Raw genomic sequence first — 18,926 nt, 5'->3', positions numbered from 1 at the left:
CTGTGTACACCTCCATCCATCCCTTTGTGAATCTGTGACCAGTGATGAATAAAATGTGACAGCCTTCTTAAACCAGTATGTTGCTTAATATTAACAATAGGAGCAACATTTAGAGAAAAAGGATTTTAAAACAGTCAACATGTGTGTCTTTCTTACCTAAAGCCTTATCATTCTGTGATGGTGTCCTAAGCAGACCTAGCTTCTTCAGATACCCAAATAGGTGTCTGTGTTAGTTTGAACAGCTCTCCCAACAATTACCTGGAATTTCCCCCCTGGAAAAGAGAGCCTCATTTTATCCAGCTAGCGTTCCTTTGGGCTTGCCAGTTGACAGGCTTTTGGCTCTGCTTCTCCAAACCAATTCAGCAGGCTCCACAGGAGGTTGAGGCAGACTCCTCAGAGCCAAGGGCTCACCCATTGTCCTACAATAACCCTCTAATGTTCATTATAGGGTAGCTTATCTTGAGCTGTTGTTTCCTTTCTGTTTATTTTCTTACAGCTTACTATTAAACTAAACCAATATATTCACATAGTAAACATCTCAATAACCAGGTCAACATATAGTAGTTGTAAATAATTACAGAACAGCTGACCATCTGTCACACTAGTAACAGCTGTTCTCTGAAATCTGTGTGATGTGATGGATCAGAGCTCACCCTTCCTTCAGCATTTAAAGATTATGTAATCTTTTGTACTTTGTACAATTGTGATAAATATGGGAATCTTCTTATGAAGAACCGGGGAGATATTTGCATTTTTTAATGAATGTCCTGTGTACCTCAGTGCTTGATATTGTCCGGTAGGACTGCATTAAGTTGAATCAAAGAAAGCTGTTAGGGGAAAACAAGCAGGAAATGAATGACAGTCACAAGGTTCCTCCAAAGAGAATACCAACTCTCCTTAAGAAAATAATGTGGGAACTATTAATTGGAAAATGCCCACCTGCCTGTTTTCAGCCAGGTTAGCAGATTTATTTTTCCGCAGCCTGAGCCTAGAATCAAAGGAACATTAAACCATTAAAGACTTCTTCCTAGAGAGGAAGGAAGGGGTGTGTGGGCATCAGCGGCCTGGGGGACATGCTGCAGGGAGAGAGAGGCAGAAAATGGTGCATGGCATGGCTGTCTCTTGCAACCCAGAAGTAGGGGGCCTGGACTGAGTGGAACTTATGGGAAACTTTCAAGGAAAGGGTAAGAGTTAGGTAAGACCCAGGCAAATAGACCTTTTGTTGTTTTATCCCTTTCTGCTTTCTATCTATATCTGAGTGTGTAAACAATGTTTGTTTTGAAGAAATCAGTTTTGAGTCACTTTAATTAACCATGGTTCACAAGTCTCCCAAGTTTCAGAGTGATAGCCGTGTTAGTCTGTATCAGCAAAAAGAATCAGGAGTACTTGTGGCACCTTAGAGGCTAACAAATTTATTTGAGCATAAGCTTATGCTCAAATGAATTTGTTAGTCTCTAAGGTGCCATAAGTCTCCCAAGAGAAGTTTTCTTGCAGGTTCCAAATACAGTTGGGACTGTCACATTATAATGGTTGGGAAATAAGGGGGACTGCAATCCACAGATTCAATCCAAGAGTGGTTGAGCCTTGGAGTTCTGCCTTTGACAGACGTGAACGAAGCCAAGTCTGTCACCAGAAGGGTGCACTCAATTGGGCCTTCAAAGGGATCTAAAAAGCAGTTTGCACTGTAACCATGACAGTTTTTATCATCTATTGTGAAAGGAGCAGGTGATTTTAGCATCAGGCCCCACCAGTGACTTTAGGCCTTTGAATTTGAGGAGTTTCTGCCCTGTTCACATGCAGGATCATGAGACAAGGGCAGTGCTCTTTCTTTCAAAGTATTATCAGCAGAGGACTGCCATTGCAGGGATGTAATTTCTTATTTTCATGAAAGCACATTGAAGTGGCGCAAGCTGAAAGTGGGAAGGAGATTGCATTTTCACTCTTTCATGTATGCTTTAAATCTCATATTAATAAATTATTTTAAAGGGTGGTATGAAATCCTTTTACATTATTTTCACCTGCCTTACATATAAAGGACCAGATTCTAATCTCAGCTATAACAGTGTAAATCCACAGTAATTCCATTAAATTCAACGGAAATAGGTTGGATTTACATTAGTTTAGCTAAAATCAGAATTTGGCCATACTCTCATTGATTTCAGAGACACAAACCACAGCTCATATTGTTTTATGTGCGTAGGGAATAGCGTATATAAAATTTGTTAATCTTTTCTTACATAGCTGCCTTCTGTTTCAATTTCATCTATTTCTGCAACAACTGAGCCTTCAGAAAAACAACAGGAAACAACTGTAGTCACAGAAGCCATTGAAAGAATTGGCCATTTGGGAAGCAGGTAACTATATTAGTTTATTTAAGAGTGATTTCCTTAATGTGACTGGATTATTGATATCATATACTGTGGTTCTCTGGTTTTATCCTTTCTCGTGATTATTTCTAGAAGCATGTAATTTCTGCTCTGTGTAATGGGATAAATCTTACCAACAAAATATTTTTCTAGATGTTCCTTCCTGTGTCCCATATTTCGTCTCTACCCTGTAAAAGGCAGGATGACCTGCATCTTGGTTATGTACAGGGGAGAGGCTGAAAATATTGGTCTTCTAAGTTCAACAGACTTTTCTGCTACAGTCCAGGTGAGAGTGGGTGTGTGATGGGGTTTATCAATCCTGCACCAACGAGGCAAGGGTTAAGGAGCCACTCTGGACACGGGAAGCCACGCCCCCTCACCTTTGCTAGGCATGTTTCCAGTTGTGGGAGCATTCGAAGAGGAAGTAGCTCAGCAGTGGAGGAGATTCCAGAGACAGACTAGAGAGGAGCACAGGAAGGCCCGATTTTGCAAAACTGTTCATCCTCCAAATGGATTCCTCCAAGGTGGGCCTCAGGGCCATATTGTCTGAGGAGGTGGATGTCAAAGAACATCCAGTACTGTAGGTAAGCAGGAAGCTGTTCCCCTGGGGAACCAAATACTTGACAGTTGAGAAGGAGGTGCAAGCAGAATAAAGTTCAGACAGTAATATATATATATATATATTTGGTCCTATAATAGGAGAAAAGTCACAAAGCTGAAAACAGTTATGAGCTAAATCAACTCGTAGGAAGAATTTAACAAAGAAAAATGTGACTGATAATTGGGACTCATTTAAGAACACCTTACTAGATGCCCAAACAGCCACAAAGAAGGCTGTGCTGGTTAACAAAACAACCTGGTTTAGAGGAGACGTGATGGCAGCTATTATTATATACTTACTGAATATTTTATATATCTATAGATGGATATAGATATCTTTATATAAATTGAAAATATAGGTATATCGTGTGGCAAGGCACCTCTTTTCTCTTGCTAGCCTTAGCCCTTCCCCATCAGGTGATGGTGGGCCTGGGGTAATCAGCCCCACTCAGGCAGGGTTTGCCTTCCCCCTTCTGTGCTCCCTAGGTTGTATTTTCAGGGTAGGCCTGAGGGTCGGCCTAAGGGTGATCCTCCACCAAAGAAACAGTCTCATGAACAAAAACCCATGAGGGTACCTTTCTCTACCCCCCTCGCTGGGGCAAGGTGTCATCCTGTTGGTTGCCCTGGAGCATCAGTCCTTCCCCTAGCAGGCACTCAGTTTTGGCTGTCTCCCTATGGGAAGGAACACAAGCTCTGATCCTGGAGCAGTTTATTTCCCTGTTGCCACTAGGCTGGCAGCAGCTTGTCTTTCTCTCTCTCCCCCCCTTCCTATCCTCAGAGGAGGGGTTTTTAAAGGCCTCAGGCAGCCCTTAATTGGATTCCAGTGTCCGTAATTGACCTGAGGTAACCATTTCTCAGCTTGTAGGGAAAAGGGCTTTTAACATTCTAGGGATAATATATCGGCCTTCCAGGACCCTCTTGCAGCCGTCTGGCCTGACTTTGTCACAACAGATATCTATCTATCTATCTATCTAGAACAAATTCAAGAAGGGGGAAGCTGAAAGAAAGGAATATGAATCAGAAGTTAGGAATTGTAGAAAATTGATAAGGGAAGTCAAAGGACACAAGGAGAAATCTATGGCCAGCAAAGTTAGACAATAAAAAGGAGTTTTTTCAATATATTAGGTACAAAAAGAATCCTGAAAATTGTATTAGTCCACTACTTGATGAAAATGATAGAATTATCAATAATAATGCAGAAAAGGCATAAGTGTTCAATAAATATTTCTGTTCTGTATTGGGGAAACATTAGGTGACATAGTCTCATCATATCGTGATGATAACACTCTTTCCATTCCACTAGTGTCTCTGGAGGTTGTTATACAGAAGCTACTAAAGTTAGACATTTTTAAATCAACAGGTCCAGGTAACTTGCATTCAAGAGTTTTAAAACAGCTGCCTGAGGAGCTCGCTGAACCATTTATGTTGATTTTCAATAACTCTTGGAGCACTGGGAAGTTTCAGAAGACTAGAAGACAGCTATTGTTGTGCCAATTTTTTAAAAAAGTCAATGGGATGACAGGGATAATTATACCCCTGTCAGTCTTACATTGATCCTGGGTAATGGAGCAGCTGATATGGGACTCCCATTAATAAACAATTAGAGGAGAGTTATGTAATTAATGCCAATCAACATGGATTTATGGAAAATAGCTCCTTTCTAACTTGATATCTTTTTTTATGAGTTTTACTAGTTTAGCTGATACAGGTAACCATGTTGATGTAATAGACTTTTGTAAGGTGTATGACTTGGTACTGCATAACATTTTGATTAAAAATCTAGAATGATATAAAATTAACATGGCACACATTAAATGCATGAAAAACTGGCTAATTGATAGGTCTCAAAATGTAATTGTAAATGGGGAATCATCATACAGCCGGGTCTCATAGGGATCAGTTCTTGTCTCCATGCCAGTCAACATTTGTATCAATGTTCTGGAAGGAAACATAAAATCATCAGTGATAAAGTTTGTAGATGGCACAAAAAAATGGAAAAGAGGTAAATAATGAAGAGGACAGGTCACTGATACAGAACAATCTGGATTGCTTGGTAAACTGGGCACAAACAAACAGTATGCATTTAATTCAGCTAAATGTAAATGTGTACTGTGACGGGTTCAGTCACAGAGACCCCCTTGGACTGTCACCTGATGTGCTGAAACTACCTCTGAGCCCATTTTCTTTGCCAGCTTGGGACTCCAGAACCCTGTCTTGTTGAGCCAGACTTGCTAGCCTGCTGCAACATAGACCCATGGTCTGAACCACGCCCCCAAAGCTGCAGACTTAACTGAAAACAGCTCAGCAAGTACTCTTGTCTCCAGCACCCAGACACCCAGCTCCCAATGGGATCCAAACCCCAAATAAATCCGTTTTACTCTGTATAAAGCTTATACAGGCAAAACTCATAAATTATCTGCCCTCTATAACACTGATAGAGAGATATGCACAGCTGTTTGCTCCCCCAGATATTAATCACTTACTCTGGGTTAATTAATAAACAAAAGTGATTTTATTAAGTATAAAAGTAGGATTTAAGTGGTTTCAAGTAATAACAGACAGAACAAAGCAAGTTACCAAGCAAAATAAAACAAAACACGCAAGTCTAAGTCTAATATATTAAAAAACTGAATAAAGGTAAATCTCACCCTCAGAGATGTTCCAATAAGCTTCTTTCACAGACTAGATTCCTTTCTAGTCTGGGCCCAATCCTTTCCCCTGGTGCAGTCCTTGTTAGTTCCAGCTCAGGTGGTAACTAGGGGATTTCTCATGATTGGCAGCCCCCTTTGTTCTTTTCCACCCCCTTTTATAGCTTTGGCCCAAGGCGGGAATCTTTTTTCTCTCTAGGTCCCCACCCTTCCTTCTAAATGGAAAAGCACCAGGTTTAAGATGGATTCCAGTTCAGGTGACATGATCACATGTCACTGTAAGATCTCCTTCTTTATTACCTAGTAGCTGGAAGACAGGTACACAGGAAGACTTGCAGGTAGACAAACCTATTCACAGTTCATTAATTCTGAAGCACCCTTAATGGCTTCCACTTAACATGTTTACATCAGTAATAAAGTTTATATCTTATTCTCCTAACTCCAGACATAGAAATAATACATACAAACAAATAGGATGAACACACTCGGTAGATCATAAGCTTTGTAATGATACCTTACAAGAGACCTTTTGCATAAAGCATATTCCAGTTACATTATTTTCACACTCATTAGCATATTTCCTTAAAACATATGGAGTGCAACGTCACATGTACATTTAGGAACATAGGACATACTTACAGGATGGGGGACTCTATCCTAGGAAGCAGTGACTCTGAAAAAGATTTGGGGATTGTCATAAATATAAAGGGAAGGGTAACCACCTTTCTGTATACAGTGCTATAAAATCCCTCCTGGCCAGAGGTAAAACCCTTTCACCTGTAAAGGGTTAAGAAGCTAAAATAACCTCGCTGGCACCTGATCCAAAATGACCAATGAGGGGACAGGATACTTTCAAATCTGGAGAGGGGGAGAACAAAGGGTTTGTCTGTCTGTGTGATGCTTTTGCCAGGAACAGATCAGGAATGCAGCCTTACAACTCCTGTAAAGTTAGTAAGTAATCTAGCTAGAACATGCATTAGATTTCCTTTTGTTTAATGGGTGGTAAAGCTGTGCTGGATGGAATGTATATTCCTGTGTTTGTGTCTTTTTGTAACTTAAGGTTTTGCATAGAGGGATTCTCTATGTTTTGAATCTGATTACCCTGTAAGGTATTTACCATCCTGATTTTACAGAGGTGATTCTTTTACTTTTTCTTTAATTAAAATTCTTCTTTTAAGATCCTGATTGCTTTTTCATTGTTCTTAAGATCCAAGGGTTTGGGTCTGTGTTCACCTGTACATATTGGTGAGGATTCTTATCAAGCCTTCCCCAGGAAAGGGGGTGTAGGACTTGGGGGGATATTTTGGGGGAAGACGTCTCCAAGTGGTCTCTTTCCCTGTTCTTTGTTTAAAACGCTTGGTGGTGGCAGCATACTGTTCAAGGACAAGGCAAAGTTTGTACCTTGGGGAAATTTTTAACCTAAGCTGGTAAGAATAAGCTTAGGGGGGTCTTTCATGCAGGTCCCCACATCTGTACCCTAGAGTTCAGAGTGGGGAAGGAACCTTGACAGGGATCATGATGGATAATCATCTGAACATGAGCTCCCTGTGCGATATTATGGCCAAAACAGCCAGTGTGATTCTCAGATGCATAAATAGGGGAATCTCAAGCAGGAGTAGAGAAGTTATTTTATCTCTGTATTTGGCATTGGTGCAACCACTGCTGGAACACTTTGTCCAGTTCTGGTGCTCATAATTCATGAAGTATTTTAATACATTGGAGAGGGTTCAGAGGAGAGCAATGAGAAGGATTAGAAAATATGCCTTATAGTGATAGACTCAAGGAGCTCAATCTGTTTAACTTATCAAAGAGAAGGTTAAAGGGTGACCTGATTACAGTATATAAGTATCTACATAGGGAAAAATATTTAAATAATGGGCTCTTCAATCTAGCAGAGAAAGGTATAACATGAAGTTGAAGCTAGACAAATTCAGATAGGAAATAAGGCTTGTTATACAGGAGGTCAGACTAGATGGTCAGAGTGGTCCCTTTTGTCCTTCATATCTATGAATCTATAGCACAGGCCTGAGAACGTCCCTGAAATAATTCCTAGAGACTATCTTTTAGAAAGCATCCAATCTTGTTTTTAAAAATTATCAGTGATGGAGAATCCCCCACAGCCCTTGTTCAGTTGTTCCAATGGTTAATTACTCTCACTGTTAAAATGTACACCTTATTTCCACTCTGAATTTGTGTAGCTTCAACTTCCAGCCATTAGATTGTGTTATACCTTTCTCTGCTAGATTGAATAGCCCACTATTAAATATTTGTTCCCCATATAGATACTTACATGTATGTTAAAGAGCCCTCTGGTATCAAATATCTTCTTTTGTGTAGGTAGTTATAAACTGTGATTAAACTTCACCTTCTCTGAATACATTCTTAAGAAAAATCCTTTATCTAAAAATAGCATATCTTGCAAAGCAAGTACATGGGAAATAAAGAAAGAAAAATGCTGCTGCAGTTGATACGGGGGCAGAAATAATCAGTGTTTGCATTGCTTTTTAGGTACATCTTTGTCTGAATTTCATGGGCTTCTAATAGGGTTTTTTAAATAACTGTAATGTCCTGCATGAGTTAGGTGGGGGTTTTTTTCATTCTGAGTTTTCTTCACCTTTACTCTAACTCAGTATTTTTTTTCCAAGTAAAAAGTTCAGAAACGAAATTCCTAAGAGTTTAACTATGTTTCAGGCAACAGAGGAAACTTTTGAAACTCCTGCAGGAAATTGAGAGCTGTTCTAGCTGCCACAGTCACGAAGTCCTACCTACTGAGGAACCGGAGCCAGATTCTGTGGTGAGAAATAAGGCTTGTACGGATAGGTGCAATAATCACAGCTTTGTAACTATTCTCTCATCAAGATCTTATCAAAAACCAAAATGCAAAAGTGGTACTTTGAATGACTTGTGGCCTTGTGAGAGAGGGCACAGGAAACATGACTTCAACATGTCTCAGGGAGCAGGCACAGCTATGGGCATGGGCTTCCTTGGACTACTGAATTGCCAGGGTCTCACTCTCTTGCAGTGAGAAGGGGTCATATGGGTCCTGCTGGTCATATATGTTTGGAAAATGTAGTTGTATAGTGGCACAATGAACTCTTTTTTTCAAAGTCACTTGCAACTCTTGCTCCATAGACACACCCAGCAGGAAGTAAGTTCAGACTGTGCAAGTGATTGGAGTCTTGATTTACCTCTGTGGTTTCCATATATTCCATACCTGAAAACCTGCTGTCTTTCAGATGATGATTGGTCAGAGAGAGGGTATGTGTGTGTATTATAGGTAGGACTCCTACCAACAGCTATAGTTAGGGTTACCTAACTATACTCTTTGTCAAATTTTAACTGTTCAGGCTGAAATTTTCTTAAATTCTTTTAAGAAAGTTTAACCAAAAATAGCTCAACCATTTCTTTAGGGAAAATTAGCTAGTTTTGCCACCGCCTCATACACCTATGTTGCGAGGCAGGCAAGTATCATTCCTCCTTTATTTTACAGATGGAGTAACTGAAAGGTTGCAAAGGTCAGTTCTGGCTGAACTAGGAATTGAACTCAGTCAATAGATTCTACGATGCTTTCCGGAAGCTGAGTGGAAAAGGTGCCACCTGGAGGGAAAGGGGGTAAAGGATACTGCGCGGGCTGGCCGCCACTTCCTGCAGCTCCCATTGGCCAGGAACGGTGAACCACGGCCACTGGGAGCTGCGGGCAGCTATGCCTGCAGACGGTCAGTGTAAACAAACTTTCTCGTGGCCCGCCAGCGGATTACCCTGACGGGCCGCAGGTTGCCCACCACTGGAATAGATAGTTAATTTAGGTGAGAGGGCTGTTTTCCCTCTCTGTTTCTCCATGAGACTTATCTTCTCCTGATGAGGTGTGCCTAGTTTGCCAGGCTTGAAACGCTGCCTCTTTTCCCAGGAGGCTATATTGATGGACATTCCAACTGTGTCCGTTGCTTGTGGGAGTCCCACATCTTCCAGAAGTGTTCTTTTTGTTTAGCTCTTAAGTTCAGGGGTAGGAAGAACAGGGAAATAAAGCTCAGACCGTTGGTGATGGAACGTTCCCTGCAACCACCCTCTGAGCCAGGTCAGAAGACACCCCGTATACATCTGTCCCTGGACAGATCCAGCGCCACGTCAACCTTGGGGCACACGTCTGCTAAGAAAGGGGAACCTTTGGAGCATGCAGGGAAGACTCCCAAAAAGTTAAGCATGGACCCTGTATCTGAGGAGCCAGCTCCGAAAAAGACCAGTTCCCCACTGAGAAAGGAACAGCAGTGTGTAGGAGAATGGACATCAAGAGGAAAAACAGTGCCGATACCAATGAAGCTAGCAGTCAGGTAGGCGATACTGGCTGTAGAATGACTGTCCTCAATAGGGTGAGGAATGTAGGCAAAGCCAAGCAGAAACAACTAAGACGTTTGTACACCAATGCAAGGAGCCTGGGCAACAAAATGGAGAAACTAGAACTACTGGTGCAGGAAGTGAAATCAGCTATTATAGGGATAACAGAAACATGATGTAATAGAAGTCATGATTGGAGTACAGGGATTGAAGGGTATGTGCTGTTCAGGAAAGACAGAAATAAAAGTAAAGGTGGTGGATTGTAGCATTGTATATTAATGATGAGGTAGACTGTAAAGAAATTAGGAATGGATAAAACAGAGTCTGTTTCGGTCAAAATCACTTTGGGAAAGAAAGCTACTAGAGGTTCTCTTGGGATAGTGCTTGGGGTATGCTACAGACTCCAGGATCAGATTTGGGTCTAGCTAGGGACCTCTTTAACGTTCACACGTTCCCATTGTCTTTGTCTCTAAAAACTGATTTGGGCTTGCTTTTCTTAACCTTAGGGCAAATTATTACAATGTTATAGAATCTTGTGACTTTACATACAACACGGATACACACATTTTTACCAAAGCAATAACATTCAGCAGATTATGACATTTCAAATGATACCTAACAAGGCATACTTTGTACAAAATTTATCATAGTTTTGTAAAAGTGGTGAACACAGTAGTATAGACTGTCACATACTAAGGACCAGGGGCTTTCCTCCTCCCTTCTACTCCAACAGAAGTCCCACTCAAACTCCCCTGTTTACAGTTCTGTTTGCTGGCTCCCATGCCTCACCCTCCATAATTCCTCCCTTAGATCTCCAGGACTGGTTCATGGCTCTTGACCTGCAAGAGGCCTGTTTCCACTTATCTATTCATCCAGCACAGGAAATACCTCAGATTCCTTGTAGAAACATCTGATTACCAGTATAGAGTCCTGCCCTTTGGTCTTTCCACAATACTGAGGGTATTCACCAAGTACTTGGCATTCATGGCAGCTCACCTAAGGAGACAAGGAAACCAAGTCTACCTATACCTCGGAGACTAGCTGATTCGAGGAGATCATCCAACAGGTGACCAACTCAATTCAAGTAACCTTATAGCTCTTCACCTCACTGGGACTCAAAACCAACAGATAAAATTCCACAGTGATTCCAACTCAAAGCATAGAGTTCAGAGGAGCAGTGTTAGACTCCAGGTCAGTGAGAGCTTACCTTCCATAGGAAGAGTTCCAGATAACAGTAAGTCTCATCAACCACCTTGAAGATCATTCAAAAATATCAGTAAGAGTATGCCTTAGACTGCTGGGATTCATGGACTCATGCACCTGTGTTATGCAGTTTGCAGACTTCATCTATGCTCCATAAAAGGATGGTTGAAATTAGTATCTATCCAGCAGACACCATGTGGACATGCTGTACAAGGTCCCACAAGAAGTCTTCATTAAACTGGTGGAAAAACCTCTTCATGGGTACAGTGGAGTATCCCTCTCTACACCTCTATCTACAAAGACTTTGGTAACAGTCACCTTTCACTCAGGGACAGGGTGGCAGAAAGACTGTTTGCACGGGAACCTCCAGCTGTTCTGTTGGCAATATGTAGATTTCTTGCTCACACCCTTCTTCCTGTAAAAGAATGGCTGTTTAACCAGGGATAGTCCATTTGATTGTGTTGACACCTGGTTGAGGTGTTGGCTAGCATGTCTGGGGAACTTGTTTGAAGCTATTTTCCCAGACTTGGAGCATGTCTTCTATAGTAAAATTTTATAACTTTACATACAGTGCTATCGCACATATTTTACCAGGATGATAATGTTCAGCAAATTATGAATTTTCAAATGATACCTCACAAGGCATACTTTGTACAAAATGTATCATAGTCTTGTAAAAAGGGTGAATATAAGGGTAGGGATCTCACACCATTACATCAGCTTGAAGGGCAGGAGATATTCCGGCCCTCATGGCAGGTTTGCCTTCTGCATTATTTAATAAGGACAACATCATCCTCAGGTCTCAACCCAATTCCCTACCCAAAATTGTTTCAGAGTTCCATGCACGCCAATTTATTCATTTCCCAGTTTTCTTTCCCGAGACTTGCTCAACCTTGGGGGAAGCTAAACTTCACATACTTGATGTAGTACTGACATGACAACAACCACTCAGAAACGTATTGGGGCTCTATGTGGCCTTTGCAGAGATTATGAGTCAGACAATATCTTCAGAGCTTATCTAAGTGGGTCTCCAACTGTATAAGGACAAGTTATGAATTAGTCATCTTAGGTCCACCTAACTACGTTAGAGCTGCCTGTTTGAAGAATGTCCCTATTTCTGAAATCTGTAGGGCTAGGGCTAGGGCAGTTACATACAGCTTGGTCCACACATTTACAAAACACTTCTATTTCATAGTAAACACTTGCAGATTGGATCCCCATTTTGGTAGAGCTGTCCTACAACCATTTTGATTCCTACTGCCCAACTCCAATCAAAGAGATAACTGTTTGTAGATCACCAAGAGTGGAATCTATGTGATCAATCACTTGAAGGAGAAATGGCTACTTACCCTACAGTAACTGTGGTTCATTGAGATTTATTGTCCACATGGATTCCACAACCCACCCTTCTACCCTGCTACTGCAAAGTTCTACTCCTCAGGGATTCTGTTTTGGTGAAGGAACTGTGGTATGGTTGGGCCTGCTCCACCCCTTAGGGCTTCAGATGGGTGTGATGGGGGAGTATAAGGAAGTATAGGGTGCAGGCATGGCCCCAATGGATTCTGCTGGCCAAAATAAGCATATCTCATGTGCATGGGGCATATTCGCACCGAGAGTAGAATCCATTTGGATAACACATCTCAAAGAACCACAGTTACTATAAGGTAAGTAATCATTCTTTATTATTGTTTTTAGCAAATCTAAGGATTACATACCAAAAATACAGTAAATAATCATTATGGTTGCAAAGCCAAGCACCCAGAAATTAGAAGGTGCCAAAATATTGGTTGTTTGTGCAACTTCAGTTTGACTCCCAAGGCATATGCTGTCAGAGGCAATTTTTACTTATGGCTCACATACTGTTTGTTCTGCAGAACACCCTTGCCTGACTCACCATACAGAATGAAGTGAATGAGGCAGAGAGTTGCAAGAAGAGAAAGGAGAGTCTCTTGCGTTTAAATGCTTGGGACTGGACTGGGCCCCAGGAATGCTGAGTTCTAGTCCTTACTCTCCAATAGGCTTCCTGTGTGACGTTTGGCAGGACCATGATAATGCGCATGAGCTCAAATGAACATTATCTAAACACCCTAAATTCTGACAAGTATCAGGGGGTGGCCGTGTTAGTCTGTATCCACAAAAACAACAAGGAGACCGCTGGCACCTTAAAGATTAACAGAATATTTGATTCTGACATTTCCTAACTTCTGGGTGCTTGACTTTGCAATCATAACATCCTTTTACTATATTTTTTGTATATAATCTATGTGTATAAACAATCTCTCTTTTAGGATCAGCTGCAAACAAAGGCAGAAGTACAGGATGCCATTTATGTGACTATGGAAATCCTCTCCAATTGGGGGAATGCAGTCAATGTGGGCTTGACGGAGGTGGAATTCTTTGATTTACATGCTGTCAGGATGTTTGTGTCTCCTCATGACGTGGACATCCGAAATGCTGACTCTCCAGGGGATCTCTCTTGTCTGGTCAATAGAAGCCTGAATGTAAGTTGCCCTCATCCCACCTGTACAGGCCTCCTTCATTTCAATAGTTTTCTTTATAGTTTATGATCTCTCAGTAAGTTATTTTCTTTCTAAAACATTTAAACCTGAATTTTACCACTTATTCAGTGATTTTAAATGTATGTAATATATTGTTTATGGCTATCGCTGATGGACGTCTCTGTCCAAGATGGGTGTGACCAATATATAATTAGCACTATAGACATGGATGAGTTTGTGTAATTGAATTTTGAATGTTCGGATTTGCACAATTTCATGCTCAAAAGTCAGAAGACGATAACTCTCTCTCCTTGTGTGTTTACACTGTAATATAGGCTTTAAATACAGGAGCACATTACATTTATAAAACAATGGACTACAATGTAATACATCTATCTGCCAAGATACAATTTTTCTGGAAAGTCTTGTGAATCTTCTGCATTTCCTTATTTTTCCTCTCATGATTAACCTAAATAATTGTGTCTTCTGAAAATTTTGCACCTTTACTTTTTTTTCCAGACTCCTAATATATTTTAAACACTGATCTTAGGACAGAAGTTTGGGGCACCCCACTGCTAACCTTTTGCCAAGGGCAGTCACTGGGTAGAGTAGAAAGAGAAGGTGTTCCAGGCATAGGCGTGGCATGAAGATGAGTGAAAGAATTGAACAAAAGGGGTGTGCAGCTTGGAAACATTGGATGAAGTGTAGGCAGCGAGAGGTGGGGGAGGAGAAAGGATGCTCTGTGGTAAAGCCATTGAACTCAGGAATTCTGGGATGAAATCCTGGTCCCATTGAGGTCAGTGGCAAAACTACTATTGAGTTCCACAGAGCTAGGATTTCACCTTGGCCATACACTCACTGTGTGACTTTCAGCAAGTCACTTGAGGTAAAATTTTCAAAAGTCTTTAAATTCTACGGAAAGTCAATTGGACTTCAGGTTCTAAGTGACGTAGGTGCTTTTTGAAAAATTTACCCTTAATCTCTCTGGGCCTCTGTTCCCAGTTTGTAAAATAGGGATAATACTTCTCTCCTTCACACACTGTCTGAAGATAAATGGATTAGTGTATATGAGCCACTCAGATGTAACGGTGATGTGCGGCATATTATTCTGTCCTGTTCTATGCAAGTTCTTATACTGCATGTCTTCCAGTACAGTGCAGTGTGACTAATATCTATCACATGTGGTTTGATCTTTCTATCATACTCTTCCCTGGGGAAAATTGTATGTGCAGTGTAATGTTTTGTTTTGGTGGTATGTGTGTTTTTTATAAATTACATATATTCTGTGTTATGTGTCTATATGATCAAAGGCAAGTTTTAAGACCTACACCTTCCACTGGGAACAAAAGGGGCTGAGGGTTGTGGGGTTCTTGCAAACTATAAGCAGGACCAGAGCTGCCTGCAGCCTTGAAGGCAAGAATAAAAATTTTAACTTTCTAATGACTTCCACATCAACTTCAATGGAAGAATTTTAAAGAGGAGAATGAGGTGGTCCAGAGAAAAAGGAGTGCTCTGGAGGAAAGGAAAAGGTCAAAGTCAGTCCCCCCACACCGCTCTAGTGACTCCCATTCCCCAACTTTCTAAAACCCACTACCACTCTGAAACCCTCCTATACTGAGCTGGTCAGAAATACAGGGAAAAGGGAATATGAGACAACTGAACTCTCTTGTGGGACTGCAGCAGCATTTCTAAATTGAAATATTTTGGGGTTTGTCTGAAATATTTTGGGGGTTGGTCATTCAATTTTTGACCAAAAATAAAAAATTTCCACAGAAAGCATACTTTTCACAAAAAATTCTCGTCAAAAACTCAGTTTTCTGTTGAAAAAACTGTTCAACAGAAAATTTTCAAGAAGTTCTCATACTGTGCACCTTCACCTGACTTTACCTATAGCTGCCAAAATACCATCCTTTCTGGTTACCAGAATATGTCCCACCCTTTTCCTCTTGGCTTTTTAAACCCTTTGCTTCTTACACTTTTCCCAGCTGTTGGCAATGTAAGATCACAAGAGGGTCTCAGTAACCGGGGTGCGGATTTTGGGTTTTGCTTTCTGACCCATGATATAAACTTAGTAGCTGCACATGCGGAGGTAGATCATTGCAGCTACAGGGGGTGCTACATTCTTGTGTTTTTTAATCCCTTTTGTCCATTCTCAGATGTCTACTCATATCCATAATGTGGTTCTCTGTGAGGCTTAAAAAACCATCAAGCACACACCTTTGTATATCTGTAGCTCTAGGTCTAAAATTGTCTGCATAGGAGTCTGGTAAAGCATGAGCAGTACAGAAAATAACATAGAGTCCCTTATTCCCAAGGGTTAAACCGGAAATGTACCTTCAGAAATTGAATTAATCTTTTTTCTCAGTGTCCTGTGGGCACAAATCATACTCTCCTTCCCCCTCCCCTGCCCTCCTCAACTTGCAAGCTGATTAATTTGATTAAAATAAACTGTGGACTGGTTTTGACCCTGCATGTACAAAGCATTGCAGACAGTCTTAGCGCTGGTGAGCATGCAAACTTCTCACAAGCACAGCAGGTAGCAGACCTATATCTTACAGCCCGTCTGCTCTGTGCTTTTCTGCAGGCAGCAGAGTAGAATGTACACTTTGGAGACTGGGGTTAAAGGTTTTTTCTTTTGCTTTCTCTTTAGCAGTCTTGTCTGTCAATTTGTTGTTCCTGTGACTTGGGCTCTCTGCTCCCTTTTTCTGGTGAGCAGTGAGTTAATCACAACTACTTTGCTTCAGGAGAAGAAAAGCGTATTACTAACCATCTCTGCTTGTCCGTGTTTTAGAGCATCAAGGAGCGCTTCCTGTGGACGTGCCCTTTCCATGCACCAGTTCAGCTTTACTTTGTTATCCGCAATCCCAGCTGGTCACGTGACTTTGGTATATCTAAGATCAAGATTTGGAATTACAACACGACGACTCTTAGTGTAAGCAGCTTCTTCTCAACTCCTTGCTGTGTACACTCACCTTAGACCTAGATAGACTCAGTTTGACCTTCCTTCCAAAAGTGTGAAATACATATAGATATTGTCTTCTCTAATAGGAAAGGAGATCTTGAGGGATGTCTCTACTGTGGGGTTTTGTTGTTGTCTTAATTCTAAGTGGTAGACATGCAACTCATAGTGTTTTCACCAACAAAGCCAGTATTCTCTTTGAGTCTTGCTAGTATTTCAGAAGGGGTAACAAAATCCTTGCATAGAGTGTTTGTTGTGGCTTTACTGGTAATTAGAAACTGAGACGCTGAAAGGTAAGTGCATCTCAATATGCAGGTCTCTGTTTGGGTTATATTATCAGAATAGAGAAGACTACTTGTCTGATCACATGATTAATTTGTAGATGATTTAGGAGATAGAGATCGACTGACTTTCCAACTCAGGTTCCTGTAGTTTTTGTCACTTGAAATTTGGCATGTACAATCTGTGTATGCATGTTAAAATTTTAAAATATTCTAGCATTGCAAGAGACATTACACGGCAGATGGTTACTGATTCATATGTCTGCAATTCACTGTGAAATTATTCTAGTTAGTACACTATGATGTTCAGTTCAAAAAATTCCCAGGTACTGAGTCAAAGAGGATTTTCTGTTGTGGATTATAAATGAGATAAGCTTTATCCTTTCTGACTTGCTCTCATCTGTGTTCTTATATAAGCATATGGCAATACAAATGTACAGAAACTGCCGCAGGGGAAACCGTCTTAACAAACACAATATAACACCAGCTTAAATTATTTTCTGGAATCCTTGTTGCTGTGTGTATTAAATGTGGGTTACAGGATGTTATACTGTAAGCAGGGGGGATACAATGGACCTTTCTGAACCCTTTGAAAAGGAATTCTATTTGTGGAGTAAATAATACTGGTCTGTTGTCACCGTGTGTTGAATATGTCGCAAATGTAACTGTATATTGATTTAATTGTTTTGATACATGAAATAGTTGGAAAAACCCCACTTTGGCTAGTTTCTCAGCTAGTACAAACTAGTGTAGTCCTATTGATTCCTGTGCAGCAGTGCTGACTTATGCCAGCTGAGGATCTAGCCTACTATTTTTCATGTGGAGAAATAATAGAAAATAATTCTGAATGGTCCGCTATCATCTGTGATATGGAAAAGTTAGCACCATTTCTGCTGAATTCATTTTTATTCAAGTATTTTTTAAAGAAATAAATAATAAAGAGCTTTACAATTTAAGTTATAACAGCCCTCTGATCACTCCCTCCCCTGCTAAAATAAATCCTGACCAAAACTACTATTTTGTTAAGATCCTGAGTATCACCACCTGCTTCCCCTTCTTTCCACCCCTCAAAAAAAAAAAAAAAAAAAAAAGCCATGAGTGGGGAGAAGTGTTTAAATGCATCCCAAGTGAATCCTGAATATTTCTGCAATTCATGCAAAGCTTATCTCAGTTTGAACAAGTACTTCAACAGAAACTGAAATTGTTGAGATTGTTTAGGGATCTGGGATTTTAAAACAGGAACTGAAGGTCAAAAAAAGTGGTTGAAAGAAAACTATTAGAACCTGTCACACAATTACTACAGAAAATTTAATTGATTTAAGTGAAAATGTGTATTAATTTAAAGGACATCTCAAATAAAAAGTACTGTCTCACTGTCATTATTGATTAAAATGTAAGGGCACTTCTGAAGACATCTGCTGCATGTATTGATTTAATGCAAAGGTGATCAAGGTGATATCTGCCAGGTTTATAGATCTAAATACCTATACAGCAGAAAGATAATCACCAACATAGTCAAGTTTACTAATTTAAGAGAAATCACACACCAAATTTGCAACTGGCTGATTAAGGGCGTGATATAAAGCCTATTAAATGAATACTAGTCTATCCATTGATTTCACTGGGTTTTGGATCTAGACCTACATTTACTGGATTAATTATAAAGACAGGTTTAATAATGACTAAACTTATAAACTTCAAGGAAATTGCCTTTATTACTTTAACAAAGGTATACATAGAATTAATGGGCTTGCTAAATTTAGTGGCTTAAAGTGTTAGTTAATTTAAGAAGTGTGAATTTCACTGTTCATAAAAAGGCTCACAATTAAATTCATGTCCTCCTTTTGAGAATTACCTCTGTAGATCCACACTTTTTAGAGCATGTGTTTTAGAATCAGACCTCCTGGGACCTGTGGAAAAACAATAGCCATTAGGGTTGTGTGCATATCTTACTCAAGGAATTAATGCTCTGGGGTGGTTATAGGCACCAAAAAAGGTTATAGGTCATCAAAAAAATATTGATTCTTTGAAACAAACTC

General features: G+C 40.4%; 1 protein-coding gene across 8 annotated transcripts in view; it reads left to right on the top strand.

The window, feature by feature from the left end:
• The window catches only part of KATNIP (katanin interacting protein), a 180,668-nt gene that overhangs the window by 84,128 nt on the left and 77,614 nt on the right, over positions 1-18,926 (top strand). For all 8 annotated transcript variants that reach the window (XM_075132829.1, XM_048865750.2, XM_075132828.1 and 5 more), the window contains 4 exons: positions 2,242-2,354; positions 8,306-8,408; positions 13,438-13,650; positions 16,439-16,579. In XM_075132829.1, coding sequence (XP_074988930.1) covers positions 2,242-2,354; positions 8,306-8,408; positions 13,438-13,650; positions 16,439-16,579 — 570 coding nt within the window. The remainder of the gene's footprint in view (positions 1-2,241; positions 2,355-8,305; positions 8,409-13,437; positions 13,651-16,438; positions 16,580-18,926) is intronic.

Source organism: Caretta caretta, chromosome 10 (genome assembly GCF_965140235.1).
Source record: "Caretta caretta isolate rCarCar2 chromosome 10, rCarCar1.hap1, whole genome shotgun sequence".
Lineage (NCBI taxonomy): Eukaryota > Metazoa > Chordata > Testudines > Cheloniidae > Caretta > Caretta caretta.
This window is presented reverse-complemented; position numbering and strand designations above follow the sequence as displayed.